The following is a 27,577-nucleotide window of genomic DNA, read 5'->3' on the forward strand; positions in this document are numbered from 1 at the left end:
CCATTGTATTTTCTGTGCATTTCTACAGGATAGTTCATACTAATTCTACCCTCTGATTCCAGTTCCTTTATTGTGTGGTCTTTCTCTGCTGACATTCATTCCTTAAGGTTCTGTAGGCTCTGTAGCTATACATATAGTCATCTAAAACATCTCACAGTTAAGCATATCCATTGAGAAAACTACCTCCTTGTAGTGTTACAATAGCCAGTATCAATTATTTTCATGTGTCAATACAGGCAAATTGGTGGATCCAATTGTTATGAAAAAAAATATGAGTTAGTTTCTTTGTAATTATAAAATAATGTTAGGTGCATGTTTTTTTTCCAACCAGGCCACTGACTCAATGCAAAACACTGAGTGGGCAACGAGACGTGCACTAAGTGGGCCGATCTAATAGTAACTCCTGGGTTACTTTCTCCCCCCAGTCTGTCCCTGCCCTTAAATGTCTCAAGCTGCAGTCACACAATGCCATTAACGACCTGATCAAAGCAAAAAACAGAAAATAGCATTTCTATATTGGTCAAAACGTCCTTGAACTTATTTATTGTATGTTAGTCCCACACATGAGTAATTTTATTAGAAGATTTCTAAGTTGGTTCACTGTCTCCCTTAAGCAGTACACAATGTCACAAACACGATTTGCATGTTCATTGGTCAAGACATTTGCATCTGTTAATACGTTCTCATTGACATGACCAAGTACATTTTCTTGACAGTACATTTTCTTGTCTACTTTCTCTCAGCATGCAGTGTCTCTACAGCAGGTTTCTCTCACATGAGCCAGGCTGCAGTATCTCAAGAGATACAATAAGCTTCATAGATTTTCTAAACCAGGGGTAAAAAAAGGCATAGATCAAAGGGTTAAGACACGAGTTGAAATAAAACAGACATATTACGATTGTAGAAGATGAGGCATTGAGCAAGGTGTCCTGGCCTGAGAGTGAAACACAATAAAATGGACTGAGGCACAATAGAAAGACGACAATAACGACACCAAGAGTCCTGGCAGCTTTCATTTCAGATTTTTTAGGAGTTATGGTCAATGACAATCTTAGAGGTAAAGCTGCAGCATGAGACCTCATGGCACGAGCCTGAGTCACAGCCACCACAAAGACTCTCATATACAGAACTATGATGACAGTGACAGGACCAATAAAACTCAAAAAAACATTCACACGTCCAGCAATGTAGTTAATCACAATGACACACTCTCCAAAGCAGGAGTTATACCTGCCTGGTTCTTCAAGGTTTTCTTTAAGCAGCACAGTGTGAAGGAAAGCAGAACATGTCCAACACAGACACACACAGATCTTAACTCTTTTTTGTGTGACTTTGTTGGCATAATGCAGAGGCTCACAAATAGCCACATATCGGTCAACTGATATGAGCACCATGGTTCCTACTGAGGCAGAAGTAATTACAAAGTCCAGGAAAGTATAAAGGATACACATGAGGTCACCTAGAATCCAGCAGCCTTCTATAAGCACAATTTGAAAGAACACGATGAGGCCCACGAAGAAGTCTGAGACGGCCAGAGAGAAGAGGAGGAGGTTTGTGTTTGTGTGGAGCTGTCTTTGGAGATAAGAAAACAAGCTCAACAAGATCATTTTTGTTAACAGCAAATGTTTATAAGAGAAATGTTAAGAGAAAAAAGCAATTAATAAAACACAACTTATTTTCATTGAGTCTACCATTTCATCCACCATTCCTTCTGATTTACCGGCCTAATTAATTGAATTGAAATATCTGAATACTTGAAGTGGGAGATGGAGATGATGACCAGCAGGTTGAGAGTCACAGTGAGCAGAGAGATGGAGGACAATAAAATGTAAATCAACATTGCTTCTAAGTGAGGACGAATTGGCTTTCTGCAGGAGGTGTTGATGAGTTGTGGAAAGCAAAGTTCAGTTCCCACCAAGGTTTCCATCACTGAGAGGAGAAGCTGCAGAACAGCTTCAGCTGACTGGCCAAAGCTTCTTGTCTTACAACTGATTGGTCTCTTTACTTTGGGTCCACCCCTCCTACTTCATCACCTCTGCTGTTGTTTCTTTCTCCATGGAGATTGAAGAACAATAGTTTCTGGCATGTTTAAGTGTATTTTCAGGGATCTTTTATTACTTTTACTTTCTCTGTAATTATTTTTCTTTTTATTCTTAATATTGTGAACCTTTACACATTCTTGACAAGCTAACTCCTTCTTCGATCAGGCCATAGACGACGTGTAGGAAAAGCACGTCTGCGAGTCGGCGGCGACTCGCCTGTCCCAATCCGTCAGCCGAACGCGTTCGTGGAACATAGACCCCCAGGAGCCGATTTGGAGGACACATCTGATCTATGCTTTGCGGCCCCGCATATCCCAGCATGCATTGCGGGCCGAAGAGGATTTACAGTTTTTTTTAAAGCGCTAATCGTGATTCTTGTAGCACAATTTCTAAAACTATTAATATGTATAACTAAATAACTCACTGAGTTTGCCAAACTAAAAGCACAAACATTGCTTTGCACTCAGTCTGCAATTTTGTAACACACACACTTTGCAAAACTGTAGGCACTATTCACTGCACAACACTCTTATTGCAGAACTTTAAACACAACTCACTGCTTACACTCAATTACCAAATTTACAACACACTCCTTGCAAAATTATACACATGTTTGGCTATCATTAACACTATTTTGCCAACTGTCTAGCACACTTTCACATGTGAAAACTGTTTTAGATAATTAGTTCACTTTGCAATCAGCCTAAGCACTATAAATAAGCCATAGGTGAGCTGTCTGTGTGGAGTACAATGGAACGAACAGTAAGAGTGAGAAGAGTGAGAATCAGAGGAAGCCGAGGAGGTGAAGTAGTTGGAGGAAGAGGAAGTGGAGTTGAAGAAGCGAGAGAGTTAGAGGAAGTTAGAGGAAGAGGACAAGGAGGGGAAAGAGGAAGGGTAAGAAGAGTAAGAAATAGAATAACTGATAACATCAGAGCTACAATAGTGGACCATGTCATCAACCATGGGATGACCCTGAGGTAAGCTGTCCAATGGGTTCAGCCTAATTTGAGCCGCTACACTGTGGCAAGCATCATTTCGAAAGGAGAATCTGTAAGTACTTTGTAGCACTGCCATACTCTAATGAGAACCACAACAGTACCATACATGCAAAAATACTGAAATTGTTACTTTACAGAATTGCTAGATGTCCAGATGTTGGGGGCAGAGGAAGAATGCAAGAGACCCATATAGTGAACATGGTCATTGCCAATAATGCAATAAGACTGCGCGAAATACACTAACAAGTTGTGTACTTGCGCGCCACAGAATAAGAATGAAGCAAATTTACAGAGTTCCTTTCGAGAGAAACACAAAACGTGTAAAGGAACTGCAAATGACTATGTGCAGGTGAGCTATACTGTCATTGGTTCTGAATTTGGAAGTGCATACTGTAGTGCTGTGCATGGGCCTGATGTGTTGCATCTGTTTTGTCTTATCCAGAGAGTGATGGAACTAGAAGCAGATGCCATGGGACATGAGCTACTTTTTGTAGATGAGGTCGGTTTTAACCTCGGTAAAACCAGGAGACATGACAGGAACATTATTGGACACCGTGCCATCATCAATGTCCCAGGACAACGTGGTGGTAACATAACCATGTGTGCAGCTATAAGCCAAAATGGTGTTGTTCACTATCATGCAACCATAGGCCCATACAACACTGCACACATTATTGCATTGCTGGACATCTTACATGACATGTTCAATGTTCAGAGACCAGAGCATACCCGATATGTCATCATATGGGACAACTTTAGTTTCCATAGGGCTGCTTTGGTCCGCAACTGGTTTACAGACCACCCATTCTTCATGGCAGACCACCCATTCTTCATGGCACTCAATCTCCCTCCATACTCTCCATTCTTAAATCCCATTGAGGAGTTCTTCTCTGCCTGGCGCTAGAAGGTGTACGACCGTCATCCTCATCAACAGGTAGCCCTTTTACAGGCAATGGAGGAGGCATGTGGAGACATTGACCAGGCATCATGTCAGGCCTGGATACGGCATTCAAGGAGATATTTTCCCTGGTGGAGGATATTGCAATACCACGTGGACGAAATGTTGTGGCCGAACCCAGAAAGACGACATGATTTAGGCTGATTGTCTTTTCATTTTTTTTGGTGAAATAACTATTTTGTGTTCTGACTTTGTCTTGGTTTTGATGAGTGTGAATAAACACCAATACTTGAAGTTTGGATCCTTTTATGTTTACATGACACTATGACAAAAATATGACCTCAAATTGACATCTGTACACAGAGAAAGCAAAATGAATACCATTTTGTATTCATACCATCAGTGTGTAGTTGGCACATTGTGTGTTCAGTAGATGATGGCTTGTGTTTACTGTTTGATACAAAATTCTTATTTTTGTGTAGAGTTTTGCAAAAATAGCCAATAGTTACAAAAAATGTGCTTAAGCAATGAGAAAAAACAAATTTGTTCAGGACGGAGGCGGGTTATCCGACAGCGTGGAGGAGTTTACTTGTAAATGTAATGTTAAGTAATAGAATTCACTCGAATATCTACCCATTTACATTTTATAATAACATCACATCTTTATGGAATCACTTAAGTCACGTGACGTTGGTAACCGATGTCGTGTTTTTTCGTTCGTCGTCACGCTTAATCCTGTAGTTATTTGTGAAAAGTCACTTCAATGACTTCACATTCACACTTCAGAGGTTGCCGCTGTGACACAGAAATGGATTAAAGTGAGCTCAAGCAGACAAGTTATTAAGCTGAAATAACACTAAGTCAATAACGTTACAGAATAAATTCACAAAGAAACTGAACTTCCTTTGCTCCTGTTCTTTTGTGGCGTGATTATGAACTAACTGTACATTTAGTTGCGTTTCATGGAGCCAGGAAGAAGCATCAAGCTGAAGGAGGTCGATGAGTCTTTTCATTTTTTTTGGTGAAATAACTATTTTGTGTTCTGACTTTGTCTTGGTTTTGATGAGTGTGAATAAACACCAATACTTGAAGTTTGGATCCTTTTATGTTTACATGACACTATGACAAAAATATGACCTCAAATTGACATCTGTACACAGAGAAAGCAAAATGAATACCATTTTGTATTCATACCATCAGTGTGTAGTTGGCACATTGTGTGTTCAGTAGATGATGGCTTGTGTTTACTGTTTGATACAAAATTCTTATTTTTGTGTAGAGTTTTGCAAAAATAGCCAATAGTTACAAAAAATGTGCTTAAGCAATGAGAAAAAACAAATTTGTTCAGGACGGAGGCGGGTTATCCGACAGCGTGGAGGAGTTTACTTGTAAATGTAATGTTAAGTAATAGAATTCACTCGAATATCTACCCATTTACATTTTATAATAACATCACATCTTTATGGAATCACTTAAGTCACGTGACGTTGGTAACCGATGTCGTGTTTTTTCGTTCGTCGTCACGCTTAATCCTGTAGTTATTTGTGAAAAGTCACTTCAATGACTTCACATTCACACTTCAGAGGTTGCCGCTGTGACACAGAAATGGATTAAAGTGAGCTCAAGCAGACAAGTTATTAAGCTGAAATAACACTAAGTCAATAACGTTACAGAATAAATTCACAAAGAAACTGAACTTCCTTTGCTCCTGTTCTTTTGTGGCGTGATTATGAACTAACTGTACATTTAGTTGCGTTTCATGGAGCCAGGAAGAAGCATCAAGCTGAAGGAGGTCGATGAGTGTGTATTGACATATTTTACTGTAGTTTATCATTTTGGGGGTTTTAATGCGCTTATTGTTTTAATGCGCTTATTGTTAAGCAAGCAGGAAGTCCCCCCATAGGCCCGATCGTCCCATGTCAGAGACCTTTTGGTTCAGCCTTTTCTCGTTTCTTTTTTGCTAGGTTCACACCAGCCGGGCTCCTATCTGGCTTACAGAGGTCCTTGCTCGAAAAGAACCCTCATTACTACTCCTCCTGCCTAGTTTTTTCTACCCCCCTTGATGAGGAGGTCCAGGTATGTCTCCTGGCACACCTGATCGCAGTGAGCTTGATTCCGGGGGTGTAGGGAGGCCTTTGGCTGGGACATACACCCCCAAACTAGTGAGATACTCTTACATTCACTAGTGAGATGACTGGTATGAATTTATGTGAAACACTTGCACATCCTCATGTAAGAGCATACATACATATAACTGAAACGTATGGATACATATTTGAATACTATACACAAGTAAATGAGAAACACCTGCATAAGTATCTAAACTTTTTTTAAATCTTTAATCACATGCAAGAGATTCAGTTGTGCATGCCTAAGTGTTCAATATATACAACACCTTCTCAATTGCATGCAAGAGTGTTTCAGATAGATGAGTATAAATGTTTAACTTATGTGCATGTGAGCATTTCATATGTATATAACACAATTTTTTTGCCAGGTTAAATTTAATTTGATCTAAGTTGACTGCAACTTGCTACAATTAACAAAGACAAAGACAAACAAGAGTAGCTCATTGGAACTTTGTTGTCTCCGTAAATCTTCGTAATGTTTCTCACATGGTTAACGTAAATGTCCTTGTCCTTTAATGTTTTCCACTTTGTTCAAATTGATTGTCCCAACAACAGGGACCAGGCTTCAGTATCTGAAGCTTAACAATGACCTTAATTGATTTTCTGAACCAGGGGTAGAGAATGGCATAGATCAGAGGGTTGAGACAGGAGTTAAAATAAAACAACCATATTACAATGGTTATATATTTCATCATGTGTGGCACTTGGAAGCAGAATCCTCACCAGGCTCAGTGTTTAGCACCTAAGCTAATGATTGACAGCCTGCAACTGAGAGCCCTATTGGAAAGAAGGTGTCACCAGCCTTGATGTCGCGTGCTCTCTGTCTGCTAGTGGGTGAAACTGCCATACGCAGTGAGTGGACGATTGTAAACATGAAAAAAATAGCTTGGGAAAGAAGAACGAGTGCACATAATTAAGAGAGAATTACTTGTACCTCCAGAAGGTACCAAATGGATCGGCCTAGAGGTTTGGGACCCCTGCTATACAGTGTGTTTTATTACCATGTTGGTCTTTTTAATTTTCTTAATTATGAGAGGCAGATCATTAAGGTAGAGTAGTGCAAAGGGCATGAGGACTTCTTTATGGAACCCAAATCTTCAGTCAGGAGGAATATGGCCCAGGCCGTCTCCCGTTGTTTTAACAGGCTAATAAGGTGTGAGTTGATGTTAATTAACTCAAATTATTTTCATCTATCCAGCTGAACCAAGGCAGCGGTCTAACATGGCCTCATGAGGAAGTCGTTCAACCCACCAACCGACACTGAGTGACCTGCAGGCCCCCACATGCTAACATGAGGGCAGGAAAAGCAAGTGGACTTTGATGTAGTAAAGGGCTTTGTCCAACCAGTTCATGTTCTCATCACTACAGATATCATCATCAACTAAAACTAACCAAACTTTTTTACACAAAAGGACTGGGCCACACACTAGATGTGAGGTAAACTGTCTCACATCTAATGCACTAAAATTGAAAAAATCAATCAAATGCAGGTACATTTGATAATACATTACATTTGATAATGTAACATGTTTGAAGGAAATAAGCCTTCCTTCATAGCTCTCCCTTAGATTTTATTTATTTTTTTATATTAAGGTTGACTTGTAATTCTCTTAGTCTTAGGGTGCTGATCCCCCTTCATTGTATGAAGAGAGAGACAAGAAGAGAAATAGGGGATGTGGATATTTCAAGCTTTATACACAAATAAATGGTTTGTTAAAGAAAGACAGTCTCAAACACCCGAAACAAATCAGCACACACAAAGTCTGTCAAAGCAAGAATCAACAAAGAGGTCATAGCTACTTCAAAATCATGACTTTAATGACATGCCAAAAAAGTTTTTTCCCATTTTTCAGATGATCGATTTGTGCTTGCACATTTAACAGTGAATCAGTTCATAGTGAAGCATAGAATCTAAAGGGTAACAAGGGGAAATGGATAGTGTTGTACAACCCAGCTGCACCAGGTTATTGTGGGTCTGCCAAGCGACCTGAGACTAAAGTTGCTCTTTTTCGGACTTTGGCGCATTAAATTGAGGTGAAAACGGAAATATTAATTGATTGCATTAATAAAATTCTGCACCTTCTCTTCGGGCCAGTTTAAATTTTCGACCCATGCAACATATCTCTAAAGCATGTTGGTCCGACAGGAACCAGGCTTCAGTATCTGAAGCTTAACAATGACCTTAATTGATTTTCTGAACCAGGGGTAGAGAATGGCATAGATCAGAGGGTTGAGACAGGAGTTAAAATAAAACAACCATATTACAATGGTTATAGATGAAGTTGTGTACAAGTTATTTTGGGATGTAAGAGAGAAACAATACAGTGGACTAATGCATGTCAGAAACACAACTACAACAACACCAAGATTCCTGGCTGCTTTCATTTCAGACTTTTTAACGGTTACTTTCATTGTCACAACTGCAATGTGAGACCGCATGGCACGAGCCTGATACACAGCCACCCCAAATATTCTAATATATAGAATGATAATAAGAGTAATGGGAAAAAGGAATGTAATAATCAGATCAAAAAGATTAGCGAGGTTGTTAATTTCAAAGACACACTCTCCTATGCAGGAGTTATACCTGCCTGGATGTTGCAGGTTATTCTTCAGCACCAGACTGTTAAATAAAGCAGCAAACATCCAACACAGACAAACACAGACTTGAACTCTCTTTGGTTTGATTTTGGTGAAGTAATGCAGAGGATAACAAATAGCCACATATCGATCCACTGATATGAGCACCATGGTTCCTACTGAGGATGAGAGAATAATGGATGATATACATAACCAAAGAGAACACATGAGATCACTGAGCAACCAGCAGCCGTCTATTATCATTATTTGAAAGGTCATGAAGAGGCCCACGAAGAAATCTGAGAAGGCCAGAGAGAGGAGGAGGAGGTTGGTGGGGGTCTGAAGCTGCCTGGAGGGAAACAAATATTGATATTTGCATTAATATTTAAGTCATAAATTGGTCAAATGTAGATACACAATATATTAAAAATTAAATCAGTAAATTTCACAAATTTGTGATTAACCAACACGTGTTTCAATCAGTTTCACAAATAAATAGAATATTTCACTACTTGAAGTGGGAGATGGAGATGATGACCAGCAGGTTTAGAGCTACAGTGAGCAGAGAGATGAAAGACAACAACATGTAAATCAACATTCCTTCTAAGTGAGGACGAGTTAGCTTTCTGCAGGAGGTGTTGATGAGTTGTGGAAAGCAAAGTTCAGTTCCCACCAAGGTTTCCATCACTGAGAGGAGAAGCTGAAGAACAGCTTCAGCTGACTGGCCAAAGCTTCTCGTCTTACAACTGATTGGTCTCTTTACTTTGGGTCCACCCCTCCTACTTCATCACCTCTGCTGTTGTTTTTTCTCTACTGAGATTGAAGAATAATAGTTTCCGTGCATGTTTAAGTGTATTTGCAGGGTTTTTTATTAATTAATTTTTCTTTTTATTCTTAATATTGTGAACCTTTACACATTCTTGACAGGCTAACTGCTTCTTCGACTCGGCCTTAGAGGACGTGCAGGAAAGGCATATATTTTGCCCAGATATCTCATTCCTTGTTTTAAAAACACATATTGACTACTTGCTAAATGTATTTTTAATATAGTTTCAACACATGACATTTTACTGTTACTTTATTTTTTCGGGTTTTAATGCTCTCATTGTTAAGCTCAGCAGGTTGCTGGGCAACGACAGCATTGGAGGTAATGCTGATGACGCAACCAGGAAGTCCCCCAATAGGCCAGATTGTCCCATGTCAGAGACCTTTTGGTCAGGGCTGGACTGGTAATCTGGCATACCAGGAAAATGCCTGGTGGTCCGACGCACTTGGGGGCCGGTCGATAGGCCTATACAATTTTTTTTTTTTTTGCTTTCGACCAGCCCATAAAGCCACAAGGTTGGTGGTTCGAACCCCGGCTGCACCATGTGCCATGTCGAAGTGTCCCTGAGCAAGACGCCTAACCCCTAATTGCTCCCCAGGCAAAAAAGTAATGCATGGGTTATAATGCAATGTAAGTCGTTTTGGATGAAAGCCTCAGCTAAATAACATGTAATGTAAAATCTGTGGATTAGGATGGAGAAACAAAACCGACATGTTTAGTGCTACTACAGTACCTGACGGCATGTTGCAGAAACAGCAGGTGCACATAGCACATGGAGGAGGAGAGGTGACTAGCTTAGCGATAGCGGTGCTTGAGGCTCACAGGCAGCAGAGAAGGTGCAGCAGGTGTCTGAGTCTGACAGTTAAGTCCAGGAGGCGCAGAGTGAGCAGGAGAGTGTCATTGAAACGGTAAGCAAGCAAGTAGCTACATGAACAGGGAGGGAGTGTTAATCAGGGCGGGTGCATAAGGATAGTGTGTGTGGGCCTGGCTGGGCCACAACCAAGATAATGACGATTTAACAGTTACCTAAATGAATGAATATTATAATAAGGCAACAAACATAATCATTGTCGGTTGTTGCTATTATAAAGTCTGAGTGTCAGGTTGTCATTTGTCAGGTTGTCATTTGTCAAATTGTCACTTAAAAGTTACTGCAATGGCCACTCAGCTAAAGTCAAATAACACTGCATTAGCTATTTTGCACTGTTTTTGTAGCTAGCAGAGTTGAGAGTTCACTTATTCAATTGCAACTTGGGATATTCTAATGTAAACATTTAAACCTCATAACGGCCGTCGACGGCGCTTCTTCTGTATATTCAACTAACTAGAAATTTTCTAATGTTTCTTCTGGATTTCAAATATCATCAATATGCAATATTACGGCAATATTAGGGCAAGTGAATACTCAAAATGCTATATATATATATATACATTATCAGGACGTTTTGTGTGAGTAATTTGTTATATAGGTTTTTTATGGAAAGTATCTCAACAATTAGAGGTAAATGTTGTTTGGTGTCATATTAAAGAGGGGTTTTTGCTCTTTAAAGGGATAGTTCACCCAAAAATGAAAATGTTGTCATCATTTACTCACCCCCAAGTTGTTTCAAACCTGTATGAATTTCTTTATTCTGCTAAACAAAAAGAAAGATATTTTGAAGAATGTCGGTAATCAGACAGTTGATGGACCCCATTGATTTCCATAGTATTTTTTGTATGGGTTTTTGGGAACGGAACAGTAGATATGCGTATCTACAGGGGCTGCAGTCTCTTCCTTTTATAGCAGAAGTTTTCTTATCTCCAAAGAAATGCCATACATACAAAGGTCAAACTCCCAAAACTAAACACTTCCAGATTGAGTTGAGGCCTTTTGGGCTCAAGAAAAAATATGTGCTGAAGCCAGCCCCATTAACATCTTGTAGAGGAATTGACAGCCAAGCATGGCTTGGATTTGGTTATCTTCCTAGGTTTCCATGGAGATTCTGACTGGCAAACGGGCTCAACAGAATCCATGTCTTTTTCTTTGATTTTTATATCTTAGGTGGCAAACATATAAGCTTTACAACTTGTTTGCAATTGCATTTGTTCAAGGTGTGCAAGTGGTGTTGGGTTCTGAAAGCCCCTCGAGGGAGATCACACTACGATGAATCAAAAGAGTCACCTGGCTCGAATTTAAAAAATCATAAAGTATTTAATAACTAAACAAAGTGACAAGGAATACAACTTACAAAGTGAAATACAATGTGAATAGTAATATTTCGCGAAATAGCTCTCTGACCAGGTCAAAGGTGACTTATCAAAGCGGCTGCAGGAGAGCTATAACAGTTCTTCTCTCAGTTTGGTATTTTGAAAACTCCCGGGGGGCCGTCTTGAGTTGCATTTGAATGCCATTGGCTTCTTCTTCAAAGTGTCTTGTTACGGCCCTGCTGTGGAACACAGGGCCGTAACAACTTGTATGTGTGTATGTGCATTTGTTGTTGAAGTTGCTTGTGTGTGTGTGTCTCCTCTTAATTGACAGGATTTACCACCCCCCCCCCTGATTGGCTGCGGACCCAGGATCGTTAGTGGCTGCACCTGGTTGGAGCTCAAAAGGCCACAGTCTTGAGGCCCCTGGGCGCTCGCTCTCTGGCTCTGCCTCGACATGTACTATTGTATGGTCAGAAAGTTGTTTTTGTCAGTGTGGTTTGGAATTTACTGTTCTGTGGGTGTTTTAGTTCTTTTTTCTTGTATCTGTTCTTCATATATATTAGATCCATTTTTTTCTGTACTAATGACCGTGTTCTTTTTGTTTTCCTTTTCGTCCCAGGGGGAAGGGAGCCGTTGTGGCTAGACTAGAGGCCCATGGGCATACATCACCTGCAGTGAGTCTCTGTCTAGAAACACTAGCTTAGACCTGGGCAGACCACCTCCTGTATTTTTGGTTAGCGTGCTAAAGCTACAGCACTAGTAGATAGGACCAAGCCTGTGTATTTTTGTTTGTTTCGTTGTTTTGGTCTTGTCCAGCCCTTCTCCCTGTAATCCGTGTAAGTAGAAACCAAATAAATAACCAATACACGGTAAAAACGGTTTGTGTCGTGCTTGCACCACGACCCCCACAGGCCCTGGTTGGTGACACACTTGGACCTTGAACAGCGGCATGTCAGCAGTCCCCTCCCTTCTAGGGAGCAGGCGTAACAGTGGGGGCTCGTCCGGGATCTCTGTTGGCCCGCTGCTGCTGAGAGGATCTTTCTGTGGTCAATAATTGGGGCATGTACGGCGTGGTGTAAGCAGACTCGTGTAGTTGGACTGGGTACTGGTTAGTTAGGTGGTGTTACTGAGGTACAATTTTTTATTGTGTACAGATGGCTACCCTCACCCTAGCAACGTTCTTGGAGAACCCTACTTTAGGTCTCCTAACGAGAATGCGCAAGGAAGAGCTAAAAAAAATAGCTGAGCACTACAAGCTACGTATCAGTGAACAAGCTTTAAAGGCTGAGATCGTAGAACAAATCAAGCATTATTTATTGGATCTAGAAGAGGCAGGCGCCATGTCCCTGGACGAGGAGGATCCCGTAGAGGGTGCCGAGGAAGGGACCGCAGGAGTCTCCTCTCCCACACCGCCGATGGACAGTGGGGAGCGTAAAGAGGCTCCAGCTCCTTGGACGCTGCCAAAGTTTCTTCCGTTTTCCCCAGTGGCAGGTGGATCTGAGGTAGGGGAGGTAGACAAGCTGCGTAAACAGATGGCACATCTTCAGGCAGAACTGAAAGACAGAGAAGAGAGAAAAAGATATGATTTTGAGTTGGAACTCAGAAAAATAGAAGCAGACAAGGAGGTCAGAATAAAAAATTAGGCAAATGGAGCTCGAGGCAGGTGTAGGGGTCTCACCCTCAGGGCCACGTGAGCCACCTCCATTTAAGGTGAGCCAAAACGTTCCGATGGTTCCACCGTTTAGGGAGACCGAAGTAGACCGCTACTTCGTAGCATTTGAGCGTGTAGCCGTCGCTCTGCAGTGGCCAAAGGAGGTGTGGCCTCTTCTCCTGCAGTGCAAGCTGTCTGGGAAGGGCCAGGAAGTGGTCGCAGCGCTTTCCCTGGAAGACAGTTTGCAGTATGATGTGGTTAAAGCAACGGTACTTAGAGCCTACGAGTTAGTACCTGAAGCCTATAGGCAACGCTTCAGGTCTCACAAGAAAGTGGGGAGTCGTACATTTGTGGAGTTTGCTAGGGACAAGGAGTCTCTATTTGAGCGCTGGTGTGCAGCGAGCAAGGTAACAACTTTGTTGGATCTGAAAGAGCTTGTTTTATTAGAAGAATTCAAGAACCACTTATCTGAGCACCTAGTGGTGTACTTGAATGAGCGGAAGGTAGAGAAGTTGACCCAGGCCGCTGTTATGGCGGACGAATATGCTCTGACCCACAAAACTGTGTTTAGTGGATCTCATACTGTCGTCCCATCGACGTCTTGGGCACGCCGGTCTTCACTTGACCCCGCCAGAAGACTTACAGAAAAAAGAGAGTGTTTTTACTGTCATGAAGTGGGCCACTTGATTTCAGATTGTGCGGTTCTGAAAGCAAAGACCTCTCAGTCACCACCCCGCAGCAAGAAAAGTGTCGGTCTTATCCAGTCTACTCCTCGCCTAGACGCTGTTGCTGCGGACAAGATGGTTGGAGCTGAGCCGGATCCTAGGTATGCTCCATTTGTGTCAGTTAGGAGTGTTTCTATCACTGGAGAACCAGAGGACCACACTTTAGTCAAAATCTTACGAGACACCGGTGCAGCACAATCCGTAATCTGTAAAGACGCGTTGCCCTGGTCTGACCTTAATTACTGTGGATCTAATGTTCTCCTGTGTGGGATTGAAACTAACCCCATCTGTGTACCGTTACACTGGTTACACTTAAAGTCAGAGCTCATTTTAGGACGTTTCCGGGTTGGCGTCGTGCCCAAGTTACCGGTGGAGGGGGTAACTCTGTTGCTGGGTAACGCTGGGGGTAGGGTATCTCCGGTCCTAGAGGTAATAGAAACACCTGAAACAAAAGATGCAGATGTGTTTATTGTTAAACAGTTTCCACATGTTTTCCCGGCTTGTGTCCTAACAAGAGCACAGTCCAGGAGGGAAGGGGAGGTGGTGGATTTGTTGGATTCTGTCTTTGAGCAGGTTAGGGGTGAGGAACCAAAGCCTGAGGTACAGGCCACTCTGCCTACAATGAGGGAAGATGTCTGCGCCAGTCAGTTACAGGACGTTCTCCCATCCTTAGCAGTGGAAAAGCTAATTGAGTGGCAGAAAGCGGATACCAGTCTGAGGAAGTGTTTTGATGCAATAGAGGCCCCTGGAGAAACAGGCCTGCAGGGTGCTGCCTATTCAGTAAAGGAGGGAGTTCTAATGCGCAGTTGGACAGCACACAAAACCGGTGAGGACTGGGATGTTGTTCAGCAGGTAGTTGTTCCTTCGCCGCTACGACCGCAGATACTGTCGTTGGCTCATGATCCTGGATGGGCAGGACATCTAGGGATAACAAAAACATACAACCGAATTCTCAGGTACTTTTTCTGGCCAGGTTGAAAATCTGATGTTGTCAAATACTGCAGAACCTGTCATGTGTGCCAACTAATAGGAAAGGTGAACCAACCTGTTCCTCCCGTGCCACTTCATCCAATTCCTGTGATTGGAGAACCGTTCGACCGAGTGATAGTGGACTGTGTGGGCCCACTACCGAAGACACGAGCAGGTAACCAGTACCTTCTCACTATTATGTGCAGTGCTACATGGTACCCAGAAGCCATCCCCCTCCGAACAATAACAACCAAAACCATCATTAAAGCCCTGGTGAAGTTCTTCTCCACATTTGGACTCCCGAAAGTGGTCCAAACTGACCAAGGTACTAACTTCATGTCCAAATTGTTCGCTGCTACAATGAAGAATCTGTCTATCACACATCAGGTCTCCAGCGCGTACCATCCAGAGAGCCAGGGGGCTCTAGAGCGCTGGCACCAGACCTTGAAGACGATGCTAAGAAAATACTGTGTGGAGACAAATACTAGTTGGGACGAGGGAGTCCCCTTTTGTTCTGTTCGCTGTCAGAGAGACCATCCAGGAATCATTAGGATTCAGTCCCGCTGATCTGGTTTTCGGTCATACGCCACGAGGTCCGATGAAAGTTCTGAAGGAGCACTTGTTATCTGAAGTGTCCAGTAGCACCCCTCGAAATGTGCTGGACTATGTTAGTGAGATGCGGGAGAGGCTGCATATGGCGTGCTCAGTGGCCAGAGAGTCCCTCTCTACCTCTCAGGAACGCATGAAGGTGCAGTATGACAGAAAGACAAAGGACCGCTCTTTTGTGCCAGGGGAGCAGGTACTCGTTCTCCTACCCGTACCTGGTTCGTCTCTCTCGGCCAGGTTTACTGGGCCTTATATTGTCGAAAAAAAAATAAGTGACACTAACTATATAATTAAAACCCCGGACCGCAGACGCTCCTCCCGTCTGTGTCATATCAACATGCTCAAGTCTTACCGTAAACGTGACGTTCCTGACGTGTCTCCCCAAGGACCGGTTCTGCCCACATTCACCAGCGCAGCACTAGTGGTGCCCATACCTGAGGGGGACTGGAAGGAAAACGACGAGGATGGGTTAGTAACACGCAATACATTACAACAGTTTAAACGACTCAACAACCCGGAATTGCTACAAAAACTACCGTCCCTAATGGGACATTTAGACCAGAGACAAACTGAAGAACTCACCGCACTAATACATTCCTTCCTCTGTTTTGGAGCACGACGTAGACGTTGGAAACACTCGACCTATTCGCCAGCACCCGTATCGGGTTAACACACATAAGAGAGAAATAATGAAGAGTGAAGTGGATTACTTGTTGCAGAATGGAATGACAAAACCCAGCTACAGCCCGTGGAGTTCTCCGTGCATACTAGTCCCCAAGCCAGACGGTACGTCCCGCTTGTGTACAGACTACCGCAAAATCAACTCTGTGACTGTGCCGGATTCGTTTCCATTACCCCGCTTGGAGGATTGCATCGATCGCATTGGCTCCGCAGCATACGTGAGTAAACTGGACTTGCTTAAAGGTTACTGGCAGGTGCCTTTAACCCAAAGAGCGTCTAATATATTGGCCTTTGTGACACCAGACAACTTTGTGCAATACACAGTCATGCCATTTGGGATGTGTAATGCACCCGCCACGTTCCAACGCCTAGTTAACATTGTGTTTAAAGACCTCCCGAATTGCACAGCTTACCTTGACGACTTGGTGATCCATTCACGCACCTGGGTTGAACATCTTGCCACGCTGCGGTCAGTATTCCAGCGGCTAGAGGGCGCTTCATTGACGCTCAATCTAGCAAAGTGCGAATTCGGAAAAGCAACGGTGACTTATCTTGGGAAGCAGGTGGGACGTGGACAAGTGCGCCCCATTGCTAGCAAGGTTGAGGCAATAGCTAACTTTCCCACTCCGAACACTCGCCGGCAGCTGGGACGTTTTCTGGGAATGGTGGGATACTACAGAACATTCTCTAGGAACTTCTCAACCGTAGTATCCCCCCTGACATCCTTGCTGAGCCCGAAAGTAACTTTCAAGTGGTCACCAGAGTGTACCTCCACGTTTGAGTCAGCGAAAGCATTTCTATGCAACGCTCCGGTTTTAGCTGCCCCGAACTTCGACAAACCGTTTAAACTAGAAATTGATGCCTGTATCGTGGGGGCAGGTAGAGTCCTACTACAGGAGGGTGACGATGGTGTGGATCGTCCAATTAGCTTCTTTTCCAAAAAGTTCAGCCCGTGTCAAAAACGGTATTCGACAATTGAGCAAGAGACGTTTGCCTTACTTTTGGCACTCCAGTTCTTCGAAGTCTACGTTGGCTCAAGTAACGTCCCTGTTATGGTCTTCACTGACCATAACCCTCTTACCTTTCTTAGGCAAATGTACAACCAGAACCGCCGCCTGTTGCGGTGGGCTCTGATCGTGCAGGGGTACAACTTGGCCATATCACACGTAAAGGGGTCTGCAAACGTGGTAGCTGACACTCTATCCCGGGCTTACCAGTGAGGGTAAAGCGGAAAATTGTACTGTACATGTACAAACCGGGGTTTTGCAGCTGTTGTGGGGGGGGGGGGGGGGCGTGTTACGGCCCTGTGTTCCACAGCAGGGCCTTGTATGTGTGTATGTGCATTTGTTGTTGAAGTTGCTTGTGTGTGTGTGTCTCCTCTTAATTGACAGGATTTACCACCCCCCCCCTGATTGGCTGCGGACCCAGGATCGTTAGTGGCTGCACCTGGTTGGAGCTCAAAAAGCCACAGTCTTGAGGCCCCTGGGCGCTCGCTCTCTGGCTCTGCCTCGACATGTACTATTGTATGGTCAGAAAGTTGTTTTTGTCAGTGTGGTTTGGAATTTACTGTTCTGTGGGTGTTTTAGTTCTTTTTTCTTGTATCTGTTCTTCATATATATTAGATCCATTTTTTTCTGTAGTAATGACCGTGTTCTTTTTGTTTTCCTTTTTATCCCAGGGGGAAGGGAGCCGTTGTGGCTAGACTAGAGGCCCATGGGCATACATCACCCGCAGTGAGTCTCTGTCTAGAAACACTAGCTTAGACCTGGGCAGACCACCTCCTGTATTTTTGGTTAGCGTGCTAAAGCTACAGCACTAGTAGATAGGACCAAGCCTGTGTATTTTTGTTTGTTTCGTTGTTTTGGTCTTGTCCAGCCCTTCTCCCTGTAATCCGTGTAAGTAGAAACCAAATAAATAACCAATACACGGTAAAAACGGTTTGTGTCCTGCTTGCACCACGACCCCCACAGGCCCTGGTTGGTGACACACTTGGACCTTGAACAGCGGCGTGTCAGCAGTCCCCTCCCTTCTAGGGAGCAGGCGTAACATGTCTCCTCCTGGTTCATCCTCTTCACATCCAAGTGTGAATCTTCTGCAGTGACCTGAAACCTCTCTGTCTTATCTCTCCCTCACATTCCAATGCACTCTATGTAGAAAAATCTGGCTTTATGCCTCAATGAGTGAATATAGCATACATCGTTTGTCTTCATCTTATAACTAGTACACTTCAATTACAACACAACATATAAGATCACAGTTCTTCATGGCTTATCACAGTTTATGTGGTGCAATACTTTGCCTCACTCGGCTGTCTTGCTTCCAGTTGCTCATCTAATACCTGACAGGAGAAAAAACTCCCATAAAGCTCCCCCCCTGCAGTTCCACATCACCCCCAAATTTGGGGACCACTGCACTAACTGATCGATTTGAAGATGTGTTAAATCCCGACCACATTGTTGTAGAGTACTGTTGTGATTGGCAGAACTAAAGAAGTCATAACTAGACTTGCTCGTTGCCAGATCCTGCATTTAAAGTTAGAATGAAAAGTTTACAACTTTTGTTCTGTGGCAAACATGCATATGCTTTATCTACCTTTTAAAGAATATGAATATATTGGAAAATGAAATGAGTTTTGAGGGTTTTTTCTTCCTACATGATGAAATATTTGTGATGCAACCCCTCCATGGACCTGATCAACCAAAATTCCGTAAAACATAATGTTAGTGTAATTGTGAGAAACACAAAGGACTTTTTTAGTTGGTGAATGTTTCATATGGAGACATGCACTTAATAGCTGACATATCTGACATCATAGAATAAATAAAGCAAAGCAGTTCAGTTTTTACTTTCAGTGACATTAAACACAAAGAGCGCGCATTCTTACATACCATAGAGGCCTAACATCTTTGTTGTGAAAATATAATTTATTCCTTTTAGTATTTAACGGTTGGTGGGATAGAAATGTTTTTGCTCCGAGTTGTATTTCCAAGTAAAAGTTTAGATAGATTTCAGATGATGCATCTTTGTTTGAAGCAGCTCTATAGATGGTGTTACAATGTTGACATTCTAAATTACTCGAGGCGGATCATTGATTAAAATTAGGGCTGTAAAAGTGAATCAATGCGTTGTTTGTGGCAGAGATTAACGCAATCAAATATTTTATCGCAGTTAATGCACCTTTGTTTATTACAGGTGTGCTTTAGCCCCTGACAGAACACCACCGCGTGCTCCAGTCACTTAGATGGAGAGAACAAGATGGTGGTTAAAAATGGAGAGAGCTTTTTGCATTGAAGGTAAAACAAAGAGAAAAACTGCGGAAGAATTCGTCCACATGTCACACAGAAGGGAGGACCAGTGGCAAACGGACCACTTTAAGACTGATAGTGCCCGGAACATGTTGGTAGCTGCCAGGCTAAGCTAGCTGCTAGGCTACTTCCAACATCTACCATGAGCGGCACACACGCTTTCTAAAGGGATCATTCATTTCTAAGATTCAGTCTTTGGAAGGAAAAGACCTGTCTGAGCAAATTCACAGCGTTGAGACTAAACTGGAGGCCCAGGCCGTATCCCTTTATTTGAACAGGTTAATAAGGTGTGAGTTGATCGAGGTTAATTAACTCAAATTATTTTCATCTATCCAGCTGAACCAAGCCAGCGGTCTAACATGGCCTCATGAGGAAGTCGTTCAACCCAGCAACCGACACTGAGTGACCTGCAGGCCCCCACATGCTAACATGAGGACAGGAAAAGCAAGTGGACTTTGATGTAGTAAAGGGCTTTGTTCAACCAGTTCATGTTGTCATCACTACAGATATCATCATCAACTAAAACTAACCAAACGTTTTTACCCGGAGGACCACACATATAAAAAAGGACTGGGCCACACACTAGATGTGAGGTAAACTGTCTCACATCTAATGCACTAATATTGGAAAAATCAATCAAATGCAAGTACATTACGTTTGATAATTGAACATGTTTGAAGAAAAAAAGCCTCCTGCATAGCTCTCCATTAGTAGATTTTTATTTAATTTTTATATAAGGTTGGCAGGTAATTCCGTCTCTCTTAGGGTGCTGATCCCCCTTCATTGTATAGAGAGAGGGACAAGAAGTGGTTTTCACAGCACACACAAACTAAGTCTGTCAATGTAGGAATCAACAAAGATGTCATAGCTACTTCAAAATTTGGGGTTAAAAAATCATGACTTATTTTTTTTAGGCTCTACATGTGCTAGCACTTTTTTACATCGGTTCATAATGAAGCAAAGAAGCATAAGGGTAACACAGGGAAGTACCAGAGTGGATAGTGTCGTAAAATACAGCTGCACCAGGTTATTTTAGGTCTGCCAATTCAATAAATCAATAAATTGAGGGAAAGGGGAAATATTAGTTGATTTGCACTATAAATGAAATTTTTCACAATCTGTTGAGGCTAATTTGAAATTCCGACCCATGCAGCGTGTCTCTAAGGCATGTTGGTCCGATAGGAACCAGGCTTCAGTATCTGAAGTGTAAAAATGACCTTAATTGACTTTCTGAACCAGGGGTAGAGAATGGCATAGATCAGAGGGTTGAGACAGGAGTTAAAATGAAACAACCATAATACAATGGTTGCAGATGAAACTGTGTACACGTTATTTTGGGACGTGAGAACAAAACAATAATATGGGAAAACGCATATCAGAAACACAACTACAACAACACCAAGATTCCTGGCTGCTTTCATTTCAGACTTTTTAACGGTTACTTTCATTGTCACAACTGCAATGTGAGACCGCATGGCACGAGCCTGATACACAGCCACCCCAAATATTCTAATATATAGAATGATAATAACGGTAATGGGAAAAAGGAATGAAACAATTAGATCAAAAAAATTAGCGATGTAGTCAATGTCAAGAACACACTCTCCTATGCAGGAGTTATACCTGCCTGGTTGTTGCAGGTTATTCTTCATCAACACACAGTTATAAAAAGCAGCAAACATCCAACACAGACAAACACAGACTTGAACTGTTTTTGGTTTGACTTTGGTGGAGTAATGCAGAGGATAACAAATAGCCACATATCGATCCACTGATATAAGCACCATGGTTCCTATTGAGGAACAGATAATAGTAGATGCTAGAATCAACCAAAGAGAACACATGAGATCACTGAGCAACCAGCAGCCGTCTAATATCATTATTTGAAAGATCATGAAGAGGCCTACGAAGAAATCTGAGATGGCCAGAGAGAGGAGGAGGAGGTTGGTGGGGGTCTGGAGCTGCCTGCAGGGAAATATTTTTTTATATTTCATATCAATATTTAGTCATTAATTGGTCAGATACAAATACATACAAAATTCCCAAAGATGTAATTAAGCAACACTTGATTCATTTCACAAATAAAGGAGATATTTCACTACTTGAAATGTGAGATGGAGATGATGACCAGCAGGTTGAGAGCTATAGTGAGCAGAGAAATGGAGGACAACAAAATGTAAATCAACATTGCTTCTAAGTGAGGACGAATTAGCTTTCTGCAGGAGGTGTTGATGAGTTGTGGAAAGCAAAGTTCAGTTCCCACCAAGGTTTCCATCACTGAGAGGAGAAGCTGCAGAACAGCTTCAGCTGACTGGCCAAAGCTTCTTGTCTTACAACTGATTGGTCTCTTTACTTTGGGTCCACCCCTCCTACTTCATCACCTCTGATGTTGTTTTTTTCTCTACTGAGATGGAAGAACATTAGTTTCTGGGCATGTTTAAGTGTTTTTGCAGGGATTTTTTATTACTTTTACTTTCTCTGTAATCATTTTTCTTTTGAGGGTAATCGCTACGACTAGTCGTAGAGGAACCTATTGTATTTCAAGGAATTATTAATAATATTATTATAATTATTTTTCCGACAAACCGCGGCCCTTTTTGGGGCCTTTATCGTATTCAAAAAGTTGTTAAATTTGGCATAGATATCTGGACTGTTAAAAATATTGATAATTTTTGGGTCTCATGTTTGGGTTTAAAGAAATGTCTCTATAGTGCCCTCTAGAAATTCACACTAGGCCAGTTTCCGCCCCCCGTGTCCGATTAACTTGAAAGTTGGCAAACAGGTCCTCTTCGGCATGCAAAAAAGTAAATAATGGTATGCAAATGCGCCTAACTAGATTTTTAAACCTGATCTTAAAATGACCAAATGTGGTCACATCTGACCATAGCACCTTCTTCCACATGTTTGCAATGTCTCCCACATGACTGGTGTTAAACTCCAAACTGTATTTCGTATTAGCATATTAGTTGTAGGTTGTAGGTCAGTAGGTTGCTGGCCAACGGCAGCAGTGGAGGGAATGCTGATGACGCAACCAGGAAGTCCCCCCAATAGGCCAGATCGTCGCATGTCAGAGACCTTTTGCTTCAGCCTTTGCGGTTGTTGGAGGACCAAGCCTAGGTCTACAAGTACCTACAAGCACATTTTTCACTGGCGGAACTTTTGGAACTTTCTGAAGTTTAGCCTACTAAGTTAGCTTCAATCTTTACATTGTTAAAGTTTAGCTATGTAATTTTAAAAGATGGAAGGGCTTGATAAAAAATGGTTTGTTCTTAGAATGACTCCTGCTGGGCCACTGATCAGCCTTCACCAAGGGTAAGCTTGGGATATGAACTCATCATCAAAAGTTTGGACACAGAAATGCTCTTTCTGATCAGACCCCCTGTTTTTATGTCGGCTTTTCTGTCTTTTGAATAGCTGCCCCAACCCTGCTGATCAGACGGTAGAAAGCAAAGGACTGGAAATGTCTAACTACTTCTCCTTCTACACCTTCCAAGACTGATGAAGTCTACTAGCATTGCCAAAAAGGAGTTGTGGGTTGGGCAGAGTATGTCACAGGGTGAAGTCAAGTTGGGGACTTGTCTTCATGTTTTATTTTGAAAGCAGAAACCTTCCTCTCGTTTCTGGTCACTTGCCCTTCCTCATGTCACCAGTCGAATCGTCTCCCCTGATTCCTGATTGTGTCCACCTGTTTCCCATTGCCCTCATGTGTCTTATAGTCTGCATTTCCCTTTGTCTTGTGCCTGAGTGTACGACATCTTGTCCACCCAAGCCTTCCCACAGCCACAGTAGTCTTTTCGCCTTGTTTTGTCTTGTCTTGTCTTGTCTTGTCTTGTCTTGTTTTAGAACACTTGGCCTTTTTGTTTTCCTTTGTTAAGAGAGATTTCGAGTTCATACGTTTTGGTAGAAACACCTACAGTTCATAGGCATTTATGTTTTGTTTTATCCACGAGACTAATAAAAACGGGTCCACCCCCTGCGTCGGACTCCCCCTTACAGTCTGGCCCTGACAGAGTAATGCCTGTGCGCCGGAATGCCCAGTCCCCCCCATACCTTCTAACACTCAATTATATTGGTATCAACAGAAAAAATATGGTCATCAGATCTTGCAGTTTTTAGTGTCTGTGTCTGCCTGGTTGGCACTTTCTGCTTTGCCCTCTGACCTTGCACTCCTCAACCAGGACAAGGCAGTGACTCCCTAAATGAGCACTACAAAAGAGCTTTGACTATCACACCGGAAAGAGATCTTATACCGGTAAACCGTACAGCCCTACGCTGGAGTGTAATCAATGCTCACATGATCCTTTCAAGCTCTTAATCAAATATGAAAGGAGACGATGGCATGTCTATCTGCATGATTATGGATGTTTGTTGCAGTTTGAAAAGTATGTTTACTTTACAAAACGTTAGAGTTTGTTTTCATTGTTATGGACGACACACACACACACACACACACTGTGATTGAGACCCACTGGGCCTCACAGCTTTCAGCATGTAGCCCTTTACATGTTGCTGTGTACCTCTGCAGCCAAGGCAACTTTCACACCTGCTCTCATTAGTGTCACATGCTGACAGTGCAATCAGAGAGGTCACTGTGAGACCAAAGAATGTAATATTAAAACATGATGCAATCGTTGCACAACAGACCAACCATCCCCATTGAACAAAAGTTGCTCTTGTTTGGCTGACAAAGTTTCTTCTTCCATGATGAAATAGTTGTGATGCAACCCCTCAGAGGACCTGATCAACCAAAACTCCATAAAACATATTGTAATTGTAATTGTGAGCAACACAAAGAACTTTTTTAGACATATCTGACATCATAGAATAAATAAAGCAGTGACGTTAAACACAATGAGCGTGCATTCTTACGTTAAAGCATAGAGGACTAACATCTTTGTTGTGAAAATATCATTTATTCCTCTGAATTTTAGTATCAAACGTTTGGTGGGATAGAAATGTTTTTGCTCTGAGTTGTATTTCCAAGTAAAAGTTTTGATAGACTATGTGAAATGAGTGTTTTACCTCATAGCCCCTCTTCCAGTTTGGTCTCAGTGATGTGACCACGACATGTTCATCTGACGCTGTGTCTCACCACTCAAAACACTACGAGGACCAAACTCAATACCTTTAGTTTTGTCAATGTTCAGTGTTCACTCTCACCCAGTTAGACACTCTCTATATAACATGATTCCAGATGATGCATCTTTGTTTGAAGCAGCTCTATAGATGGTGTTACAATGTTGACATTCTAAATTACTCGAGGCAGATCATTGATTAAAATTAGGGCTTTAAAAGTGAATCAATGCGTTTATTGTGGACGATTAAAGCAATGAAATATTTTATTGCAGTTAATGCAACTTTGTTTATTTCAGGTGTGCTTTGGCCCCTGACAGGACACCACCGCGTGCTCCAGTCACTTAGATGGAGAGAACAAGATGGTGGTTAAAAATGGAGAGAGCTTTTTGCATTGAAGGTAAAACAAAGAGAAAAACTGCGGAATAATTCCTCCACATGTCACACAGAAGGGAGGACCAGTGGCAACGGACCACTTTAGGACTGATAGTGCCCGGAACATGTTGGTAGCTGCCAGGCTACGCTAGCTGCTAGGCTACTTCCAACATCTACCATGAGCGGCACACACGCTTTCTAAAGGGATCACTCATTTCTAAGATTCAGTCTTTGGAAGGAAAAGACCTGTCTGAGCAAATTCACAGCGTTGAGACTAAACTGGAGGCCCAGGCCGTATCCCTTTATTTGAACAGGTTAATAAGATGTGAGTTGATCAAGGTTAATTAACTCATATTATTTTCATCTATCCAGCTGAACAAAGGCAGCGGTCTAACATGGCCTCATGAGGAAGTCGTTCAACCCAGCAACCGACACTGAGTGACCTGCAGGCCCCCACATGCTAACATGAGGGCAGGAAAAGCAAGTGGACTTTGATGTAGTAAAGGGCTTTGTCCAACCAGTTCATGTTGTCATCACTACAGATATCATCATCTAAAACTAACCAAACTTTTTTACCCGGAGGACCACACATAGAAAAAAGGACTGGGCCACACACTAGATGTGAGGTAAACTGTCTCACATCTAATGCACTAATATTGGAAAAATCAATCAAATGCAAGTACAATATGTTTGATAATTGAACATATTTGAAGAAAAAAAGCCTCCTGCATAGCTCTCCATTGGTAGATTTTTATTTATTTTTTTATATACAGGTTGGCAGGTCAATCTCTTAGTCTTAGGGTGCTGATCCCCCTTCATTGTATGAAGAGAGAGACAAGAAGAGAAATAGTGGATATTTATACACAAATAAATGGTTTGTTAGAGAAAGACCGTCTAAAACACCCAAAACAAATCAGCACACACTTGTTATGTGACTGACTCTTTTTAAAGCACACACAAACAAGGTCTGTCAATGCAGGAATCAACAGATTTATTGGCTACTTCAAAATCATGACTTTAAGGACATGCGAAAAAAGTTTTAGATGGTCGATTTGTGCTTGCACATTTAACAGTGAATCAGTTCATAGTGAAGCAAAGAAGCTGAAGGGTAACAAAGATAAATGGATAGTGTTGTACAACCCAGCTGCACCAGGTTAATGTGGGTCTGCCAAGCGACATGAGGAAAAAAAATCCTCTTTTTCCAACTTTGATGCAAAAAATTGAGGTGAAAATGTAAATATTAATTGATTGCATGAAATAAATTCTGCACCTTCTCTTCAGGCTGAAGGTTTACATTTTTGACCCATGCAGTGTGTCTCTAAAGCATGTTGGCCCGACAGGAACCAGGCTTCAGTATCTGAAGTGTAACAATGACCTTAATTGATTTTCTGAACCAGGGGTAGAGAATGGCATAGATCAGAGGGTTGAGACAGGAGTTAAACTGGACCAACCACATTACAATGGTTACAGATGAAGTTGTGTACAAGTTATTTTGTGATGTAAGAGTGAAAAAGTAATAAGGGCAAATGCATATCAGAAACACAACTACTACAACACCAAGATTCCTGGCTGCTTTCATTTCAGACTTTTTAACAGTTACTTTCATTGTCACAACTGCAATGTGAGACCGCATGGCACGAGCCTGATACACAGCCACCCCAAATATTCTAATATATAGAATGATAATAACGGTAATGGGAAAAAGGAATGAAACGATCAGATCAAAAAAATTAGTGATGTAGTCAATGTCAAGAACACACTCTCCTATGCAGGAGTTATACCTGCCTGGATATTGCAGGTTATTCTTCATCAACACACAGTTATAAAAAGCAGCAAACATCCAACACAGACAAACACAGACTTGAACTGTTTTTGGTTTGACTTTGGTGAAGTAATGCAGAGGATAACAAATAGCCACATATCGATCCACTGATATGAGCACCATGGTTCCTATTGAGGAACAGATAATAGTAGATGATATAATCAACCAAAGAGAACACATGAGATCACCGAGCAACCAGCAGCCGTCTAATATCATTATTTGAAAGATCATTAAGAGACCCACGAAGAAATCTGAGATGGCCAGAGAGAGGAGGAGGAGGTTGGTGGAGGTCTGGAGCTGCCTGCAGGGAAATCATTTTTTATATTTCATATCAATATTTAGTCATTAATTGGTCAGATACAAATACATACAAAATTCCCAAAGATGTGATTAAGCAACACTTGATTCATTTCACAAATAAAGGAGATATTTCACTACTTGAAATGGGAGATGGAGATGATGACCAGCAGGTTGAGAGCTATAGTGAGCAGAGAAATGGAGGACAACAAAATGTAAATCAACATTGCTTCTAAGTGAGGACGAGTTAGCTTTCTGCAGGAGGTGTTGATGAGTTGTGGAAAGCAAAGTTCAGTTCCCACCAAGGTTTCCATCACTGAGAGGAGAAGCTGCAGAACAGCTTCAGCTGACTGGCCAAAGCTTCTTGTCTTACAACTGATTTGTCTCTTTACTTTGGGTCCACCCCTCCTACT

At 42.1% G+C, this 27,577-nt stretch overlaps 3 protein-coding genes and 2 long non-coding RNA genes across 6 annotated transcripts; 1 reads left to right on the forward strand and 4 right to left on the reverse strand.

Moving 5' to 3' along the window:
* Positions 1–755: 755 nt before the first annotated feature.
* LOC134132795 (trace amine-associated receptor 13c-like) lies at positions 756–1,900 on the reverse strand (the record flags this gene model as incomplete). Its single annotated transcript, XM_062564886.1, has 2 exons — positions 756–1,572; positions 1,755–1,900. Coding segments are annotated over 2 exons (963 nt in total), but the record flags the coding sequence as incomplete, so codon positions are not given.
* An 11,114-nt stretch (positions 1,901–13,014) lies between these two features.
* Positions 13,015–14,357, reverse strand: LOC134132842 (uncharacterized). Of its 2 annotated transcripts, XR_009957035.1 has the most exons (4): positions 14,030–14,357; positions 13,788–13,949; positions 13,339–13,541; positions 13,015–13,213 (listed from the first exon to the last, which is right to left on the reverse strand). It is a non-coding gene; the product is annotated as an uncharacterized LOC134132842 (long non-coding RNA). The 2 variants fall into 2 exon arrangements; XR_009957034.1 differs by having other exon boundaries at positions 13,788–14,357.
* Positions 14,358–17,591: 3,234 nt separating this feature from the next.
* On the forward strand, positions 17,592–18,340 carry LOC119228894 (uncharacterized). Its single transcript, XR_009957026.1, has 3 exons — positions 17,592–17,815; positions 17,971–18,025; positions 18,263–18,340. It is a non-coding gene; the product is annotated as an uncharacterized LOC119228894 (long non-coding RNA).
* Positions 18,341–20,757: 2,417 nt separating this feature from the next.
* On the reverse strand, positions 20,758–21,842 carry LOC119228863 (trace amine-associated receptor 13c-like; the record flags this gene model as incomplete). The annotated part of the gene is made up of 2 exons (XM_037488836.2): positions 20,758–21,562; positions 21,700–21,842. Coding segments are annotated over 2 exons (948 nt in total), but the record flags the coding sequence as incomplete, so codon positions are not given.
* A 4,521-nt stretch (positions 21,843–26,363) lies between these two features.
* Positions 26,364–27,448, reverse strand: LOC119228849 (trace amine-associated receptor 13c-like; the record flags this gene model as incomplete). Its single annotated transcript, XM_062565230.1, has 2 exons — positions 26,364–27,168; positions 27,306–27,448. Coding segments are annotated over 2 exons (948 nt in total), but the record flags the coding sequence as incomplete, so codon positions are not given.
* Between the last annotated feature and the right edge of the window lie 129 nt (positions 27,449–27,577).

This window comes from Pungitius pungitius, chromosome 10 (genome assembly GCF_949316345.1).
Source record: "Pungitius pungitius chromosome 10, fPunPun2.1, whole genome shotgun sequence".
Taxonomy (NCBI): domain Eukaryota; kingdom Metazoa; phylum Chordata; class Actinopteri; order Perciformes; family Gasterosteidae; genus Pungitius; species Pungitius pungitius.